Source organism: Bos grunniens, chromosome 7 (genome assembly GCF_055505025.1).
Source record: "Bos grunniens cultivar Pamir isolate PY7600 chromosome 7, Bosgru_T2T1.0, whole genome shotgun sequence".
Lineage (NCBI taxonomy): Eukaryota > Metazoa > Chordata > Mammalia > Artiodactyla > Bovidae > Bos > Bos grunniens.
The window spans coordinates 4,765,985-4,785,457 of record NC_141171.1 but is presented as its reverse complement, the minus strand read 5'-3'; the positions used below and the strand labels follow the sequence as shown (position 1 = coordinate 4,785,457).

Genomic DNA, 19,473 nt, shown 5'->3' with positions numbered 1-19,473 from the left:
AATGGACATGAGTTTGAGTAAACTCCAGGAGTTGGTGATGGACGGGGAAGCCTGGGGTGATGCAGTCCATGGGGTCACAAAGAGTTGGACTCAACTGAGCGACTGAACTGAACTGAGTGGCTGCACAGCAGTGTGAATGTACTAGATGGCATAGTATTGTACACTTTCAGTTCAGTTCAGTCGCTCAGTTGAGTGCAACTCTTTGTGACCCCATGGACTGCATCACCCCAGGCTTCCCCGTCCATCACCAACTCCCAGAGTTTACTCAAACTCATGTCCATTGGGTCAGTGATGCCATCCAACCATCTCATCCTCTGTCATCCCCTTTTCCTCCCGCCTTCAATCTTTCCCAGCATCAGGGTCAGTTCTTTGCATCAGGTGGCCAAAGTATTGGAGTTTCAGCTTCAGCATCAGTCCTTCCAATGAATATTCAGAACTGATTTCCTTTAGGATGGACTGGTTGGATCTCCTTGCAGTCCAAGGAACTCTTAAGAGTCTTCGCCAACACCACAGTTCGAAAGCATCAATTCTTGGGCACTCACCTTTCTTTATAGTCCAACTCTCACATCCATACATGACTACTGGAAAAACCATAGCTTTGACTAGGTGGACTTGTGTTGGCAAAGTAGTGTCTCTGCTTTTTAATATGCTGTCTAGGCTGATCATAGATTTCCTTCCAAGGAGCAAGCATCTTTTAGTTTCATGGCTGTGGGTACTGTCTCCAGTGATTTTGGAGCCCCAAAAAATAACTTCTGTCACTGTTCCCATTGTCTCCCCATCTATTGCCCTGAAGTGGTGGAACCAGATACCATGATTTTACTTTTCTGAATGTTGAGTTTTAAGCCAACTTTTTCATTTTCATCAAGAGGCTCTTTAGTTCTTCTTCACTTTCTGCCATAAGAGTGGTATCATCTGCATATCTGAGGTTATTGATATTTCTCCTGGCAATCTTGATTTCAGCTTGTGCTTCATCCAACCCAGCATTTCGCATATGTACTCTGCATATAAGTTAAATAAGCAGGGTGACAATATGCAGCCTTGATGTACTCCTTTCCCAATTTGGAACCAGTCTGTTGTTCCACGTCCAGTTCTAACTGTTGCTTCCTGACCTGCATACAGATTTCTCAGGAGGGAGGTCAGGCAGTCTGGTATTCCCATCTCTTGAAGAATTTTGCACAGTTTATTGTGATCCACACAGTCAAAATCTTTGGCATAGTCAATAAAACAGAATTAGATGTTTTTCTGGAACTCTCTTGCTTTTTCGATGATCCAACAGATGTTGGCAACTTGATCTCTGGTTCCTCTGCCTTTTCTAAATCCAGCTTGAACATCTGGAAGTTCTCGGGTCACATACTGTTGAATCCTGGCTTGGAGAATTTTGAGCATTACTTTGCTAGCATGTGAGATGAGTGCAATTGTGTAGTAGTTTGAATATTCTTTGGCATTGCCTTTCTTTGGGATTCGAATGAGAAGCAACCTTTTCCAGCCCTATGGCCACTGCTGAGTTTTCCAAATTTGCTGGTATATCGAGTGCAGCACTTTCACAGCATCATCTTTTAGGATTTGAAATAGCTCAACTGGAATTCCATCACCTCCACTAGCTTTGTTTGTGGTCATGCTTCCTAAGGCCCCCTTGACTTAGCATTCCAGGATGTCTGGCTCTAGGTGAGTGATCACATCATTGTGGTTATCTGGGATGTTTTATGTATAGTTCTGTGTATTCATACTGTGTATGAATACTGCTACAGGGATTCCAACTCCAGCCTGTCTGAGTTCAGGGCTGAAGTTATGGGATCCTCCACCCTTCATCTGGGGTCAGTTCATAATTTTAAAATATACAATTTAAAAATATACAATTCTGTGTCATTAACGATAATTCACATTGTTATACAACCATCACCATTGTTCATTTCCAAAATTTTTTCCATCATCACTGATCAGACATGCTGACAAGTTTGCCCACTGCTGTGCCCAAGTGTTAATCTGGAGGCTAGGCCAGGTAAATATAGGAGCAGGCCAGGGCTGCACTGCCCCTAAGAAGGGCCACATAAGGTCAAGAAGGGCAACTGAGAAGCAGGTGGTCTGGAGTTAGAGGATGGAGAGCGACAGCCAGCCAGACTGCTGAACAGAGTGAAATATGGGAGGAGCCAGCTCTGAGTGCTGACCAGCTTGTGTGTGCCATTAGGAAAGACACTTCCCCTCCTGGAGCTGAAAGTGGTTTCAGCTGAGAAACGGACAACAGCACTAATACCGCCCACCCCACGATGAGCGCTTACAATGCACCAGGCTCTGTCGCAGTGACACTCACCACTGCCCTTTGGGGTGGATACTGTGGTTTGGTCCCATTTGCCAGATGGGAAACTGAGGGCTTAGCGAAGTTAAAAAGAATTAAGAACACTGCAACTATGGGCTATGCTGCTTGGCAATAATTATTTCTCCATTTTACACTGAATGCCCCAGTGTCTCCCAAGAGGACCCTGGAAACAATAATGGAGGAAATCATCAGGCATTGGCATGCTCTCCAAAAGCCTCTAAGAACTAGGTCACCCAAAAAGTTGGAAGCCAGTTGATTACCTTGGGGTGGTCTCTCAACATATAGTCCATGAAGCAAGCCCATTGAAAATGTTCTAGTTCTGTGATGGAAACAATGACCCTGGCCTGACCCTCACCCTATGGGACCTGGGATGTGTCTTGCCCTCTCTTTTCCTCACTTTGCTCATCCATAAAAGAGGGACAATAACAGCATTTACCCAAGAGCCTAGGCCTAGACCAAAGAAGATGCCATTATCATGGGGATCATTATTAATGGTTTTACAAGAGTTTAATCTACATAATCCCTTTCCTTTAGACATCTATGTTGTTTGCAGTTCATGGAATTTTAAGCCACACTGGGAGGAACCCCACTATTCATTAGCTGGCAACTGCTAATATATATATTAGTTAGCTATTGCTGCCTATTGCGGCATGACAAAGTGGCTTAATAAAGGAGCAGTTATTATTTCATAGTTTCTGAGTGCTAAGTCTGGTATGTTTTAACTGGTTCTCTGCTCAGGGGCCCATGAGGCTGTAGTCAAGATGTTGGGTGGGCTATGTCCTCACCCAGAAGCTCACCTGAAGAAGGCTCTGTGTCCGAGCTCCTTCAGCCTGTTGGTAGAACTCATTTTTTGGTGGTTGTAAGACTGAGGTCCCTACTTCCTTGCTGTCACTGGGGGGCAATCTCAGGCACTGGCCACGTGGCCCCCTCCATCTCAGTAATAGAAACCTCCCTTGTGTTGAATCCCTCTGACTTCCTCTTCTATAGCCAGCAGGGTTGGGCCTACCCAGATTATCCCCATATCTTAAGGTCAACCGTGCCCAGTGACAACACAATCATGGGATCGAGATACACTGCATTCCCCATCCAGGGATGATGCAGGATGAGAAATCTCAGGAACGCCTTAAAATTTCTGCAACACACAGCCCTGAGAGACGCATTGCTGCACATCTGTCCCACAGCTTCCTGAAAGTTGAGTTGCTAGGTCAGAGCAAGTGGACCTTGGGGATTTTGAAGCAAACAGTTTTGCAACAGAAGGAACATGAAGATCCCTGAGAACTCTGTTTGGAGCTGGCCCCTCTGCATGGTGGGGTGGCCAGCAAGCAGTCTGCTCCACCACTCTCTTAGCTGGCCACCTCAGAGCCAGCAAGTCCCCCTTCGGGGGCCTCAGAGCTTATTTGTGCAATAGGGAGACTCACATCTCTTCTCGGGATGAGGCCAAAGACACCTGCTGTCAGGAATCCCTAAGACCATTGTCAGGTTTGGTAATTCACTAGGACACACAGAACTCAGAAAAGCTCTTATATTCATGGCTGTGTTGATCACAGTGAAAGGATACAGTCTAGGATCAGCAAAGGAAAAGGATGCAGAAGGCAGAAGCCAAGAGAAACCAGGCACAAGCTTCTGGTTGCATACAGCACTTAATTCTCCCAGCAACGATCGTGACAGCACACACAGAATACGGCCATCCAGGGAAGCACACTCAAGCCTTGTCCACGGTTTTTGTGGAGGAGGAGCGGTCAGTCATGTAAATATGGCCGATCACCCATCCAGAGACTGAGCTGATACCATGTGACCAAAAGCCCCTACCCTATTTTTCTCCCTTTTTTTTTGGGGGGGGGGCGGGGCGGGGGCAGATGGCATGTGAGATCTTAGTTCCCTGACCAGGAAGTGAACCTGTGTCCTTCGGATTGGAAGTGCGGTGTCTTAACCACTGAACCATCAGGGAAGTCCCCCCCACCCTAAATCATATTGTTATTGTGGACTATTTGGCATGGCCCATGGCAACAAAGGTTCGTCTAGTCAAGGCTATGGTTTTTCCTGTGGTCATGTGTGGATGTGAGAGTTGGACTGTGAAGAAGGCTGAGCGCCAAAGAATTGATGCTTTTGAACTGTGGTGTTGGAGAAGACTCTTGAGAGTCCCTTGGACTGCAAGGAGATCCAACCAGTCCATTCTGAAGAAGATCAGATCAGATCAGATTAGTCGCTCAGTCGTGTCCGACTCTTTGCAACCCCATGAATTGCAGCACGCCAGGCCTCCCTGTCCATCACCAACTCCCGGAGTTCACCCAGACTCACGTCCATCGAGTCGGTGATGCCATCCAGCCATCTCATCCTCTATCGTCCCCTTCTCCTCCTGCCCCCAATCCCTCCCAGCATCAGAGTCTTTTCCAGTGAGTCAACTCTTCTCATGAGGTGGCCAAAGTACTGGAGTTTGAGCTTTAGCATCATTCCTTCCAAAGAAATCCCAGGGCTGATCTCCTTCAGAATGGACTGGGATTTCTTTGGAAGGAATGATGCTAAAACTGAAACTCCAGTACTTTGGCCACCTCATGTGAAGAGTTGACTCATTGGAAAAGACTCTGATGCTGGGAGGGATTGGGGGCAGGAGGAGAAGGGGACGACAGAGGATGAGATGGCTGGATGGCATCACTGACTCGATGGACGTGGGTCTGGGTGAACTCCAGGAATTGGTGATGGACAGGGAGGCCTGGCCTGCTGCGATTCATGGGGTTGCAAAGAGTCGGACATGCCTGAGCGACTGAACTGAACTGAACTGATGGCCTCAGGCAAACTGATACTCTTATCAGTCAGGACATTCCAAGAGTCTAGAAGTGACCTCTCAGGTGCCAGTCAAGGGCCAGTCCTTTAAATGTGCAGGGTTTGCACAACCCACGCCTTTAGTTTCTTCTTTACTGCTCTACAGATGGGGTACTAAGAGCCCTCATGGCTCCAGCAGAGGTACCAGGGAAGGCCTTGATTGGGTCACTGTGGGTCACATGACCACCCAGGAGCCAATCACTGTGGCCAGGCCGCTGGACTGCTCTGATTGGTCAGGCCTGAGATGCGGATCCACCCCTGAAGGCTGGTGGGGCACCAGCCCCATCTGTGTGGTAAGGAGTAAAGGTGAGTTCTACCAGGAGGAGAAATAGAGAACAGGCATTCAAAGCCACTGATGATGCTACACTGGGTGACCCCAGCCAGCACTCAAGTTGTCCTTTAGGGAAGATGTGAGATGGAGGCATGTAAAGGTCACCCTGTTGAAGTGTTCAGGAGACGTGAGCTTTCACACACAAAGCTCATTCTTCCGTGTTCACTTCCAATTCATGGCCCACCACAAGTCGCACCCCTTGAGGGCAAGGGCCAGGCTGAGTCATCACTCAAGACAGGGTACACAGAAGGCACTCGTATACATTTTGATAAGAAAGAAAATCCATCCATCCAATCTCTGAGCACAGCACACGCTGTCCAGCCAGCACACCTTTGCACATAACCATGCCTGAATCTGGAGCAAGCACCATCTGACACCCGCCACAGGCCTCCTGTATCCTTAGGGTAACCTCATTGCCCCTCTGGCTCCCTACCGCCGCCCTGTTCACACCACTGAGGATGGGATGACCCAGGGGATGGATACACTAAAGTCCCCACCTGGCCCTGGCATTCAAGGCCTTTCTCACCTCTTGGCCTTGACCTGCAGTAAGATGCAGAAACAGCTGCCTGGACTCTGGAGGCAGGCTGACCTGGGCCAAATCCTGCCTGTTACTTCCAGGTAGTGGGACCCTGGGCAGGACCTGTCTCCTCTCTGAGCTTTCATCTGCTCGGCTAATAATGGGCACAACCAGAGTAACCGTGCACAAGAGGGGCAAAGGAAGGAGGCACGACCAGCCTGACTCCATCATCACTAAAAAGCTAGTCTTCAGGACACGTGAAACCTGCCAAGGGGACACAGAAACCCTCAGCATGGAGCAGACTCAGAAAAGACTCACAGGTGTGTGGTCAGGTGCTTTTTCTTAATATTTATTTACTCGGCTGCTCCAGTCTCAGTTGCAGCATGCAGAATCTTTAGTTGTGGTATGCAAACTCTCAGTTGCAGCTTGTGGGATCTAGTTCCCTGACGAGATACAGAACTTGGGCCACTGCATTGGGAATGCAGAGTCTTAGCCACTGGGCCACCAGGGAAGTCCCTCAGTTGCTATTTGACAAAGCTATCATAGTAACTCAGTAGAGGAAACAAAGTCTTCCCCACAGATGTTTCTGCAACAGCTGGACACATGCATGCGTGTTCAGTTGTGCCCAGCTCTTCGCGACCCCGTAGACTGTAGCTGCCAGGCTCCTCTGCCCTGGTATTTTCCAGGCAAGAATACTGGAGTGGGTTGCCATTTCCTACTCCAGGGATTTTCCCCACCCAAGGATCGAACTGGTATCTCTTGCATCTCCTGCATTGGCAGGCAGATTCTTTACTAACTGCACCACTGGGAAGCCCAACTGGATGGCTATTTGGAAAAATTTGAACCTCAACCCCAACCTCACACCACTTAGAAAAGTTAACTCAAAGTGGCTCCTGGATCTCAATGTAAAAGTTAAAGCCATAAGAGGTTTAAAAGAAAACCCAGAAAATCTCTACAGATGGCTCAAAAAGTTTTGACAAAAAGCATGTGGAATGAAGGGGGAAAAAATGACAAATTGGACTGCATTAAAGTTTAAATGTCTGTTCTTTGAATGAACAGAAAATGAAAAGTAAGGAACTGCCCTGAGGGCCCAGTGGTTAAAAACTGCCATGCTCCCAGTGCAGGGGACTTAGGTTCAATCCCTGGTCAGGGAATTAGATCCCACATGCCACAACCCACAGTTAGCATCCCACAACCAAGAGATCCTACATGCTGCGCCTAAGACCTGGTGCAGCCAAATGAATAAATGATAAGAAAATGAAAAGTGAGACACAAGGTGGGAAATATATTCACAACACACCTGACGAAAGACTTGCCCCGAGTATATGATGATGAAACGGGCACAGAACAAGGCTGCTGCGGGTCCACGGTGGACGGACGCCAGTGCTGCACAGCCAGCACTCAGGAGCGACAGCAGTTGACACCCCTCACAGCCAGGCCACAAAGTCGCCCCAGCCAGCCCATAGTCCATCTGGCCACCCCCTCTCAGGCCACCTTCCCAGCCTGAAACCACAGAGACCGAGCAGAGAGGGGGCATCCTGCCTGAGATGCAGGCCTCCTAGGCCTGGCCAACCCACGGCCCCCACCCCAGAGCCTCCCACGGAACCCCGTTCCCGTCAGAGGCCAAGGCAGAAACCCAAGGGGATTGAATGGTGCAGAGTAGGATCAGTTCCAAGCCATGGCCAGATGTGCCCTCAGCATAATCCAGGTGGCCCCAAGAGGGCCTGGAGCAAGCAGGGCAAAGATCAAGTCTCAAGGCCTGACGGCCACTTTCAGCTGGGTGGCTGTGGCCAGTGGCTTCTCCTCCTGGACTGTAAGGGGGTGTGTGCTAAGTCGCTGCATTCACGTCCAACTCTGTGATCCTATGGCCTGTAGCCCACTGGGCTCCTCTGTCCATGGGGTTCTCTAAGCAAGAATACTTGAGTGGGTTACCATTTCCTCCTCCTGAGAATCTTCTGAACCCAGGGATCAAACCTGCTTCTTTCACACCTCCTGCATTGGCAGGTAGGTTCTTTACCACTAGCGCCACCTGGGAAGCACTAGTAAGGGGGTGGGCATGAGCCAAACACTTGTGTGGTCTACCTCAGAGATCTCCTTCCCTGGAGGCAGGCTAAAGCAGCAAGCAGGAACTCAGGTTGATAAAGGTGCCAAACACTGGCTTTGGCTATCCTGGTTGGGACGGTGGGCAGCGTTTTGGGGTGAAGCTCCTATAGCCCTGGGTTGTCGGGAAGAGATGAGACGCAGCTCCTGGAGTCAACCCCACCCCTCCCCAGAGGCCCTGTAGGGTCCGGCTCTGCTGAGCACCCACCTTTATCACCTTTGAACACACCGGGTTCCATCCTGCTCCAGGGCCTTTACACCGGCTATGCTGCTGCCCAGATACAGGTCTGTCTGCTTGCTGCACGGCCAGACCTCTGCGGTCACTGCGGGCTCAGCACAGTCCCCAGTGAGGTCCCATCAGGGTCCCCCATTGCAGACGAGGCGGCAGAATTGAGAGGTGGGGCAAGGAGCACACCTAGCGGTGAACTCCGGAGTCTGACCAGGCACCCTGAGCACAAGGCCCCGCTAGGCCAGGTCTGTTTCCCACTCGGCACAGAGGGTCTGCTGTGGCCTGGGAGCAGACGGGCCCCCTCTAGTCCCGGCTTGGCCACATCCACTGTCCTCTGTGACCCTGGACGTGGCACAAAAGGCCTCTGGCTCAGCCCCAAGTGACGCTAAAAGAAGGTTCCAGAACGAGCAGGGAGCGGGGTGGGAGGCTTTTATTTCACTGTGTGTGGGTGGAGGGGGCCTGGAGAGAGGGCAGCAGGCAGGGCAGGAGGGGCTGGAGGGTGGAAAGGGGCTGGGCAGGGGGAGGGCTGCCCCCAGGCCTGTTGGGAAGAGGATACTGGGACTGATCCCTGCTGGGACCTCACCCCGGGGGTGGGGTGGGAATCGGGTCTGGAGCAATGAGGGCCCCCTTGCTCCGGGCTGGATGTGAGGTCAGGGCCCTGCCTTGCTTTCCTCCAATAGGGCTCAGTCCCTCCTGCTCGCGGGGCCATGTGACCCCCAAACCTCACTGCCCCCGCCCCAGAGGAGGGGGCTAGGCCAGTTAGGGCAGTGGACAGGGAGCCTGGGGGTGTTAGGGAGCACAGGGTGGGGGTCCACGGTGAGTGGAGGGGATGGTGGCCACCTGGGCGGTCAGTTCCTGGCAGCAATGACCACAGAGAGAGCCACGCCCCCCAAGGCGACAGCAGTTGCCCCAAACAGCCACTTCCATGGGATGGACTGTGGATAAAGGAGAGGGAGAAGAAGGCTAGACAGTGGTCAAGACAGATGGCTTGCACCTCAGCTAAAAACTACGGTCCCAACGGGCCTCCCAGGAAACCACTGCCTGAAAATGCCTTGCCTGCCTCTTGGAAAACTCTTACACCTGCATCAAAACTCAAGCCAAGTCTCCCCTCCTCTGGTACACCTCCCCTTCCCCTCTGAAGGGAGCCAGCACTCCTCTGCCCGAGCCCTCCTGATTGTGTTGTATCTTCTGCTCTGGCTCTGATCACACAGTGCTGGGGATTCTCTGTGTCCATGTCCCAAGCATGATCCAGCATGACCCAGTTCAGGAAGACACTGATGTTGCAAAATGAAGAAACTCCCTCTGCATGGTGTACCCTGCACACAGCCCTCCTCTGGGAGCTTCCCTGTGCCTGCCCGCCCCTGCTCACCCAGGCACCCTTGCCAGGACACTTGGCAGGCAGCCGGCTGGGGTTGCCCAGCATCTTCCGGTACAGGGCGGTCTCCGTGCTCCTCTGGGCCGCATGCTTCTTCACCAGCTTCGAGAGCTCTGCGTGGATCGTCTGTGAGAGAGGGGTGTTTGTGAGAGCAGGGGCAACCACTGCTGCTAGCAGCCTGCCTCCCTGGGGTCCGGGGCTCGTTGAGGCTGGAACCACTGGGACGTGGGAGCTGTCTACTACTCTCCAAGCATTAGCAAAGTGGGGGGTGCTGTCTGCATCCTCCGAGGAAGCCAGAAGATGAGGTGCAGCAAGGGTGGCCAGAAGAAGGTTTCCGAGAAGAAATATTCTGAGAAAGAAGCTGAAAACACTGACACTGGCCAGGCTGGCAGTGCCCTTGACCTCTGGAACCCCTGCTGAGGGTGAGAGCCCAGACTGGAAAAGGGTCTCAGCAGGGAGGCTGGGGCCCTTCAGTCACGTACCCCCTGCTACTGCCCAGATAGAAACTCTATAGGGGAGAGCCACAGCAAGAAAGATAAGGGGCAGACCACAAGAGGAACTTACCGACAGGTCAGCATGGCAAGTCTCAGGGTGCCCCCATTCTGCTCACCTTGTTGGAAGGTTCCAGCTTCAGGGCTGCTCTCAAGATGGGGATGGCCTCACTATACTCGCCTTGCTGGGCCAGCACCTGCGGGAGCAAGTGGGGAGTTATCACTTGGACCCAAGCTGGGCCACCTTCTCCTTCAAGAGACCCAGCCCTGCCAGGCTCTCGGTCATCTGACTAGTTCCAAATCTATCTCCAGCAACTGCCCCAGGGCTCCAGTCACCCGTACACTGCTCCCCGGAGCCCTCAACTACCTGAGCGGCCCGCCAGGCTCGGTGCCCCTTCCCATGAATGTTGGTTTCACCGTGGGCAAGCGCCCAGGCACTGCTCTCTCCTCCCTCACCACCTTGGCTGACTCGAGAAGCCAACCGGATGCTGCCAAAGCTTTGGCCACATTGAATGGTTCAGAGCCAGGCGTGTGACTCAAGCCAGCCAATGAGATACAGCCAGAACTATGCTGGGAGCACTGGGAGGCCAGTTGCTTAGTGGAAAGGATGGACACCTGGCACTTTTGGCAGAGCAGGAGGGAGCATCTGGAGAGAGGGGTGTGCCTGAGAAATGAACCCAGCAGGCAGACACAGGTATCTCCACAACACTGCTAACACCTGGATCCAGCTGCGACTGAAGCCAGCTAGGCCTGAAACTTGGCAGTTCCACAAGCCATCGATGCCTTCTGCTTGAATCTGAGTGGGTTTCCATCACCTTCGACCAGCAGACCCAAACAAGTGTGAGGCTACAAGAACAAACAGTCTCATTTCCCACAAGAGGATTCTTTTAAACCCTGAAAAACAGGGACAGAATCTTTTCTCTCCTCACGTTTCTATACCCAGAAAGTACTTTAAAAACGCTGGCTGGCCTGCTCAGTAAAAGTGAAGTCGCTCAGTCGTGTCCAACTCTTTGCAACCCCATGGACTGTAGCCTACTAGGCTCCTCTGTCCGCGGGATTTTCGAGGCAAGAGTACTAGAGTGGGTTGCCCTTTCCTTCTCCAGGTCTCTGACAAACACACTAAGTGACCCAGAATTTGCTTATGCCTAGTTTCCTCAGTTTACTGCTAAGAAATACTGAAGGCACCCCCTCTCCCAGCAGAAGATGAACAGAGATAGAGACAAAAGCAATCAGGTCAGGTCCACTCAGGCCAAGCTCCCCGCCATGCTCCACCTGCACTTACTCAGCACCTACTGTGTGCCTGGCTCTATTTGCAGCACTAGAAATGTAGCAGTGAATGAGACATGCAAAGGGCTTCCCAGATGGCCCAATGGTAAAGAATCCCCCTGCAATGCAGGAGCCACAGGAGACGCAGGTTCAATTCCTAGGTCAGGAAGATCCCCTGAAGGAGGGCACGGCAACCCACTCCAGTATTCTTTTGCCTGGAGAATCCCAAGGACAGGGGAGCCTGGTGGGCTATAGTCCATAGGGTCACAAAGAGTCGAACACGACTGAAGCGACTTAGCACGCACGCATATGACATACAAAATCCCCACCTTCTGGGAAGGGAAATGGACAAGAGGTATGACACCTCCCATGCTGACAGTGACACGGGAAACAGGAAGACAGGGCAGAGGGGTTGTAGGGAGGCCTTCCTGAGGAGGTGACATCACAGCAAAGGCTTTAAGGAGATGAGGGAAGGACTCATGGGAGTAAATAGGGTATGGACAGCCCATGCAAAGGCACTGGGGCAGCAGCAGACCTAGCCCAGTAACAACCAAGAGTAGACTGGAAGGTGACGGCAGGGCGAAAGACCAGATGGCTTACAGCCTTGAAGTCCGTGAGAAGAACACAGCTTTTACTGAGGGAAATGGCAGTCACAAAGAGTTATATGCGAGGAACAATTACGGATGGGCCAGGTGGCAGTGCCGGGGAACAGAGGGAACCTAAGACCCAGGGCTCGGCTCAAACATGGCCTCAGTCAAGGAACTGCTGTGACCCAAGCCACATCCGTGCACCTATCTGAACCTCAGTTTTCCCATCTGTACCCCGGGGAACTTGGTTGGCTGATGCTTACGCCCTTCTCAAGTCTGGGGTGGGAGACCAGCCTCACTGCCCTGGGATCGGGAGCCAGCCTGCCCGCTGGGAGCCAGCGAACTGCAGCTCACCTTGCCCTTGCGGAAGAGAGCCTTGATGTTGTCAGGCTGGTGCTCCAGCACGAGGCTGCAGGAGCGCAGCGCTGCACGGTAGTGATCCAGCTTCAGCTGCGAGGCCGCCAGGTTGTTCAGACACTTCACCTTCAGCTGCAGGAGCTGCTCCTCCTCCTCGAATGTCATGTCCACTGAGGGGGACAGCACGCAGCCACAGCTGCTGTGATCATGCCTCCAGCCCTCCCCCCAGCCATCCAGCTGCAGAGGGACTAAGCGACCCAGGCCAGGCCCACTCCTCCGCACCTGGTGGTGGAGGAGACTTAGGGGAAGGGTCTCTGAGTGTCCCAGTGACAGGAGGCAGGGATTTCGAAGCTCCCAATGCCGTGGGATCTCTACCACCTACTCCTTGAGGGGACTCAGGCCTCTCTGGCCTCAGCTTTCCCATCCTAACACAGGCCAAGACCAGCACCATCCTCAGGGCACTCCTGAGGAGTCTACAAAATGGAGCCTAAGTGAACAAGGGCCTGATCACGGGACACGTGGATTGACAATGTCTGCAGTCAACCACATTTTAAACATCTGTCTGCACTCCATAACATTCCACTGACCTGGGATATAAGTCTAGAGATACCTAAGGAGGCTTAGTCACCCAGGTGGCTCAGTGGTTAAGAATCTGCCTGCCAAGCAGGAGATGCAGGTTCGATTCTTGGCTCGGGAAGATCCCCTGGAGAAGGAAATGGCAACCCATTCCAGTATTCTTGCCTAGGAAATTCCATGGACAGAGGAGACTGGTGGGCCACAGTCTATGGGGTCGCAAAAGAGTTGGCCACAACTGAGGGACTAAACCTCCACCACCAGTGATATCTATAGGCTAGGCATAGTTGAACATCTACCCAGATTCTAGAATTTTCTAGAACATTTTGAATCTGGGGCCCTCTGTGGCTTGACGTTTCTAGCACTAGTGGGGATGGCTCTGCAGGGAGGTGCTGGGATTTGACCTGGTGGTCACCTTTGGCACTGGAAGTGATGGCCTTGATGGCGAGGTCGTAGGAGTTGGCAGCCAGCACGAAGTCGGCCCGCTGATAGTGAGCATTGCCACACTCCCGCTTCCGGTTGGCCAGGGCCACACGCTCCTGCCCCGTGAGCATCTCCAGGTCAGGCCCATCCACAGCAGTCTTCAGAGTCACCTCCAAGCACAGGGCCGCATGTGGGGGGATGTATGGGCTCCTGCTGGGGGATGGGGTGGGGATAGCACTCAGACCCAGCGGCCGCCGTGACTGAACCCCCAGGCACACTGGGTTGGCTCAGGAGCGGGCGGGAAAGAGCTGTCACCCCATCCTCAGTAAAACACAAGGAAAGTTAACTATTGCTCCCCTTGAGCTCTGTGACCTGGGGCAGGAGTTCCCCTCCCTGAGCCTCAGACTCCTTTTCTATAAAGTGTGCAGGCAGATGGGATGAGATGGGGGAACAACCTGTCCCACCCACTCCTGTATCCCCACAGGGACCCCTGTAAGCAGCAGGTTCTCACCTGCCCTGGGGGCCATAGCAGTACTTGGAGTCAGCAGTGACCATAGCCGTCTCCCCCACGTCCATGAGCGGGACACTGAGATCCAGGGCCTGGGAGGGTGGGGGGAGCAGAACTAGTGGAGTGGGTCGAGGCGCAGCACAGCAGTGCCTGCACACCCCACCACGACCAGCGCATCCCCCAGCTCACCCCCGCCCCGCCCCTCTTCTCACCTGGATGACGTCGCAGTCGCCCAGGGTGAACACCAGCTCCGGCTCCTCCTGTACCCGCGTGCCATTCTCCAGCGACGTCTGCAGCCGCACAGTGACCACCTGGCCCTTGGTCGGGCGGCTGGAGCCCGGTGGGCCTGGAACCAGCGTCTTCTTCCTCAACAGCCCATTCCCTGCCAAGGAGGGGGAACAAACAGCCTGTCACCAAGCAGCTCAGACGAGTGGCTGCCCCCTGGGCAAACTCTCCCCTCACCGGCAGCTCTGCCTCTCCTGGCGGGGCACAGCACCAGGGCACAAGCTGAGTTTTCAGTGGCCCCTCTCCCACTGACTGGGCAGGTGACACCATGCCTCTGGGCCCCAGTGTCCCTGGCTGGACACTGGGCATGAAAGTATTGATTTGGGGACTGACAATACTGGCCCTGGGATGGGCTCAGTGAATGCTGGCTGGTCTGTTATCTTAAGAAAATCAAGCGGGGGCGGGGGAGGGGACATCCCTGTAGGTCCAGTGGTTAAGAATCCACCTTCCAATGCAGGGTTTGATCCCTGGTTGGGGAGCTAAGATCCTACATGCTGCGGGGCAGCGAAGCCCATGGACTGCCACTGCTGAGCCGGCTCACCACAGCTAGAGAAGCTCACAGTCCACGACAAAGAAGAATCTGTGCACAGCAGTGAAGATCGAGCACAGCCAAAAATTAAGAATGAATAAACGAGGCTTCCCTGGTGGCTCAGTGGTAAAGAATCCACCTGCCAATGCAGGAAATATGGGCTCAATCCCTGATCTGGGAAGATCCCACATGCCACAAAGCAAGTAAGCCCGTGCGCCACAACTATTGAGCCTGTGCTCTAGAGCCCGGGAGCTGTAACTGCTGAAGCCTGTGCTCAGCAACAAGAGAAGCCAGAACAATGAGAAGCCCACACACTAAAACTGGGGAGTAGCCCCTGCTCGCCAAAACTAGAGTAAAGCCAGAGCAGCCATGAAGACCCAGCACAGCCAAAAACAAATTAATTAAAAAGAAAACTTCGGTATAAAAAGAAATCTAGTTAATTGTTAAATTAAAAATAATTTTTAAAAAGAAAATGGAGTTCCCTGGTGGCCTAATGGTTAGGATTCTGCACTTTCACTGCTGGGGCCCAGGTTCAATCCCTCATCAGGGAACTGAGATCCCACAAGCGGCCAAAAGAAAAGGAGAAGAAGAAACAACATCTCGGCTCAGTGAGGGCAAAGGGCTGAGAAAAGCCCTCCTGCCTATCACAATCAAGGCAGCAGGGATGCCCAGAAAAGAGACTCTGGAGCGCTACCCTGTCCCCTCTCCTTTGGTTCCAATCTCAGCCCTGAGACATCTGGGTCTCAGTTTACCCAGCCATGAAATGGGGTGGCTGGGGCTTCTCCTGGTGACACCCAGTGAGTAGCCTGCTTGGTTAGTAGAGTACCTGTGATGCCAGGAGTGTGTCCCGACTAAAGCACCACATCACACGGAAAGACCTAAAAGCAAAAGTAACCCCTAGTTCCCCCCTCCAGCCACCAAGGAGACCACTGTGTTCCTCCCCATACCCCAAACAATTTTAGGGATGGCCAGATGGCCACAGCCAACACCTACTGAGTACCAGGCACAAGGCCCCAGACCCTCACAAAGCCACTCAAGGAGCCCCCACAATGATGACACCCACAGTCATTACAACTGCTGGGGTGATAGAGGGCTTATACCTATGGGGCACAAGAGACTGACGTCCTCTGCAGCCACCCACTGCACAAGAAGCACCTGTATTCTGTAAGTCCCCACGTCTGGAAAACACTGCCGTGAGTCTGAGTAGACCCCAGTGTAAAGATAAAGGGCAGGGAGATCTATTCATATTGTGGAATATTCTAGAGTGTTCCAATTTTCTGCAGTGCTCCCACACTTATACCTGCTCCTGCATCCAGTTTCAGAATCACTTATCCAGTGGATGCCGAGGGATCCCGTGTCTTGAGGCTTCTGGACACTAATAGTGGATATATTGGTAGGATCTCAACTAGGCATTCTCTCTTGCCCAGGGAAACTCTGGGTAAATCACAGCTTCTCTCGAGGCCTGTTTCCTTGACTAGAAGCCTGAATTCTGGCCTCAGAGAGCGGCTGGCTCGAATATAAACAAACAGAGCCACCTTCATGCTCATAGAGGGAGCAGGGCAGTCCTTCCCGTCAGTAGAGAAGAACTTCCCAAACTTTAACAGAGCCAAGGGGGCTGTGCAACCTTGGACAAGTGCCTTCCCCTCTCTGAGCCTGTTTCCCTAACTGTCAAACAGGGATATGGTAGGAATTACATCACAGGGTTGCTGTGAGGATAAAATTAGAGGATGCACAGGCCTGGCACGGAACCACTGCTTAGTAAACATCACCTGGTGTTTGTTTTTTTAGGCATACTAAAGTCTGTATCTGTAGTGGAGGTGAAACCAGTCCCAGCTTGGTTTTACTGGTGTCTGTATCGTTGGATCATTAACAGTGATAGCAGCGATGTACCATCATTTGTGTGGACATCAGCATTACTTGGTGTTCTCGGCAGCAGAACTAGCAGTACTGTTTATCTTCCAGAGTTGCTGTGATGGAGTGGAGGTGGAGGGTGCGGCACATATGGGTTCTCCTAGTTTCCCTCTTCCAGGGCTTTTCTCAACACTGAGCACACTACTGAAGACTATGAATGGGATGTTCCACAGATCTATTTGACCTTAGAACACAGTTTTGGGGGGCGTGGGTCAGGCACTGGTCAGACAAATGCCAAGAAGAGGAATGGGGGTTGAGAGCTCTGTGTGGCTCTGAGCAGGTGATTCAGCGTCTCTGAGCCCTGTTAGCAGCTCTGAGAAAGCAAGTCATATGTGTGTGTGTGTGTGTGTGTGTGTGTGTGTGTGTGTGTGTGTGACAGAGAGAGAGACAAGAAAAGGGCTTATAAACATGAAGTGTCTCAAGCAATTGCCTGTGGCTAGTGATCACCGTGGTTACCATGTTTTACTTCCAATCTCCTTCAGGACAGAGATGGGGAAACCCGAGGCTAAGGAGAGGAGAAGGCCTAGGCCAAGGTCACTCCCAAACCTGAGCTGTCTGGGCACCATGGGTCAACCCGAGACACCCCTGCTCCTTACCCAGGATGTCCAGCCACTCGTCGGGGGCCGGGGCGGGCTCAGGCTCGGGCTCCATGGCGGCCAGGAACTCTCGGGCCAGGGCCCCGGGCTGCTCAGCCTCCTCCAGTGGGGGCTGCCCCACATCCTCAAGTGGCGGCAGTTCACTCAGGTCCTCCTCTTCCTCCTCCTCGCCCTCAGCGTCTTCCACCCCGTCCAGCACCTCGAAGTCCTCAAGTGGTGGGACCCCAGCAGGTGGCGGAGCAGTGGGCTCAGGGTCTGCAGCAGAGGGCTCAGCACAGGATGCCATGCTGCTGGGGGGATGGGAACTGGCCCTGGTGGGGGGAATGGATGGGGGTAAGAATCCCACCACACCCCTCAAATCTCCTCTGCCTCCATTCCCCACAGTGCCCATCACTTGCTGTGTGACTCAGGGGCTCCAGGCCTTAGTTTCCTCATCTGTACAGTGGGTAGCGTAACAATCCTGGTTTGTTCCAAGGATTTAACAACCCCCTCACCAAACCCTGGCATCAGGTTCAAACAGCGGTAGCTATTATTAGAGTTAATTATTATTTAATCTTTATAAACACCCTGGGAAGTAGAGAACATCCCCTTGCAGAAAAGGAAATTCAGGCCCAGAGTGGCAAAGCCATTTGCCCAAGGTCACAGAGCAAGGCAACCACAGGATGCAGGATTTGGAACCTGGGGCTTTATCTGCCCAGACTGGGTGCTGGGATTTTTTTCTGGGGGACAACCCCGAGATTTTGGGGAGGCTATTTTTAGAGCCCAAGAGAAAAATAAAGTGAATCTTTACCAGGGCTCCCCACCTTCAGTTGTCCCGTCTCCTAAGGGGAGCCTCCCAGAAACCCCAAGGCAAACCACCCCCCAACACCAGGGACCGTGTCCCAAACCATTCCCTAGAGCCCCTTCTCCTCTCCTCAGGCCTTCTGACCACCTTCGAAGTAGCCTGCCCCTTAGAGAAGTGGTCGAGACCCCCACGGCTTCTTCCCTGGACCATCAAGAACTGACTCCCTCCCCTAGGCCCCAAGCTCTGGAGGTGGTAAAGCCGTCATGATAGCCCACAGCATCTCCTCCCTAACTATCACCTGCCTGCTCCTTCCGGGCTCGGGTCCCATTTTCTGAGACCCTCCCAGCCCCAACCCCCACAATCCCCTGCGCTCGCATAAATAGCCCTCCCCCCACCCCAACCACCGCCCCCAGCCCGGGCCAGCTTCCCCCACAGCTGGTCTGTCGCCCCTAAACACTTTGATCTCCCCAGACGCCCCCTTCCCAATCCCATAACACCCTACGCTCTCCAGACGCCCCCTGCCCCAGCCTGGCCCTCCGTCAACCTCCCACCCCAGTCCCCAACGCCCCACGCCTATTTGACGCCACCAGTCTGGGGCTCCCGACCCCCCGCAACCCTCGGGCACCCCTGGCCCTGCACGACTCAGCCGGCAGCGCCCCGACCCGCTGCTCTTGACCCTCCGTGGCCCCCACTCCTGGTCGCCCCCACCAGGTAGCACCCCCTCGGGCACTCCGACCCCCCGCGCCCCCCAGCTCGCCTCCCCCGCGGCCCTTCACCCCGCCTAGCAGTCGCAGCCCCCGCCGCGCCGGGCCCTGGACTAGCCCAGGCCCGGGCAGTGCTTCGGGCCGACGCGGCCCCGCTGGCGCCCCGGGACACGTGCCTCCGGCTCCGGGACCCCAGCCTGGGGTCCTGCGCCCCCCTCCCCGCCCCCAGCCGCGACCGCCGCGCCTCGGGAACCAGGCTCTGGCGCCCAGCCCCGCCCTCACCGCACCCATTGGACGCCGCCGTAGTGAATACAGCGTCCATTGGTCTGCGCGCACATCCGTCTCCGGTACAGGCACCGCCCCCTTCCTGCTTGAATCAGCGGGGCGTTCTTAAAGGGGCAGAGGCCGCCGCACCACCCCCCGAACGGGGGCGGGAGCGGGGGAGAGGGCGAGGGCGGGAGGCGGGGTTAGGGTGGGGGTGCTGTAGATCCTAGTCAGTGCACAGGTCAGCACCGCGCAGCCTGGCCAGACTAACCGCTTGTCTGACATTCGGCTCATCTGCGAAATGGGGATAAACACCTCTTTCGACGCACTCTCACCTTGAGGGATGTTGGGAGGACAGCATTAAATGGTACTTTCTTAAGGAACTCAGGTTTGCGGGTCAGGGCAGTTCTGAGACTGCTGGATAACCCACCATGAATCCCTAGTTACTTCTGTAGATCACAGGCTCCGAGGAAGAGCGACGTGCCCAAGGGCACACGGAACCTTGGTAC

At 53.7% G+C, this 19,473-nt stretch overlaps 1 protein-coding gene across 6 annotated transcripts; it reads right to left on the bottom strand.

Annotated features, from left to right (window-relative positions):
• Positions 1-8,723: 8,723 nt before the first annotated feature.
• On the bottom strand, positions 8,724-19,049 carry FKBP8 (FKBP prolyl isomerase 8). Of its 6 annotated transcripts, none has more exons than XM_086408354.1 (9): positions 18,877-19,049; positions 17,213-17,523; positions 14,104-14,273; positions 13,895-13,983; positions 13,376-13,596; positions 12,385-12,557; positions 10,297-10,374; positions 9,681-9,812; positions 8,724-9,246 (listed from the first exon to the last, which is right to left on the bottom strand). In XM_086408354.1, exons 1-9 carry the CDS (start codon positions 19,020-19,022, stop codon positions 9,160-9,162), a joined length of 1,407 nt encoding a protein of 468 aa, XP_086264480.1. In that variant the 5' UTR covers positions 19,023-19,049; the 3' UTR covers positions 8,724-9,159. The 6 variants fall into 6 exon arrangements, with proteins under 6 accessions (XP_086264480.1, XP_086264481.1, XP_086264482.1 ...); XM_086408355.1 differs by having other exon boundaries at positions 13,376-13,593; XM_086408356.1 differs by having other exon boundaries at positions 18,988-19,049.
• Between the last annotated feature and the right edge of the window lie 424 nt (positions 19,050-19,473).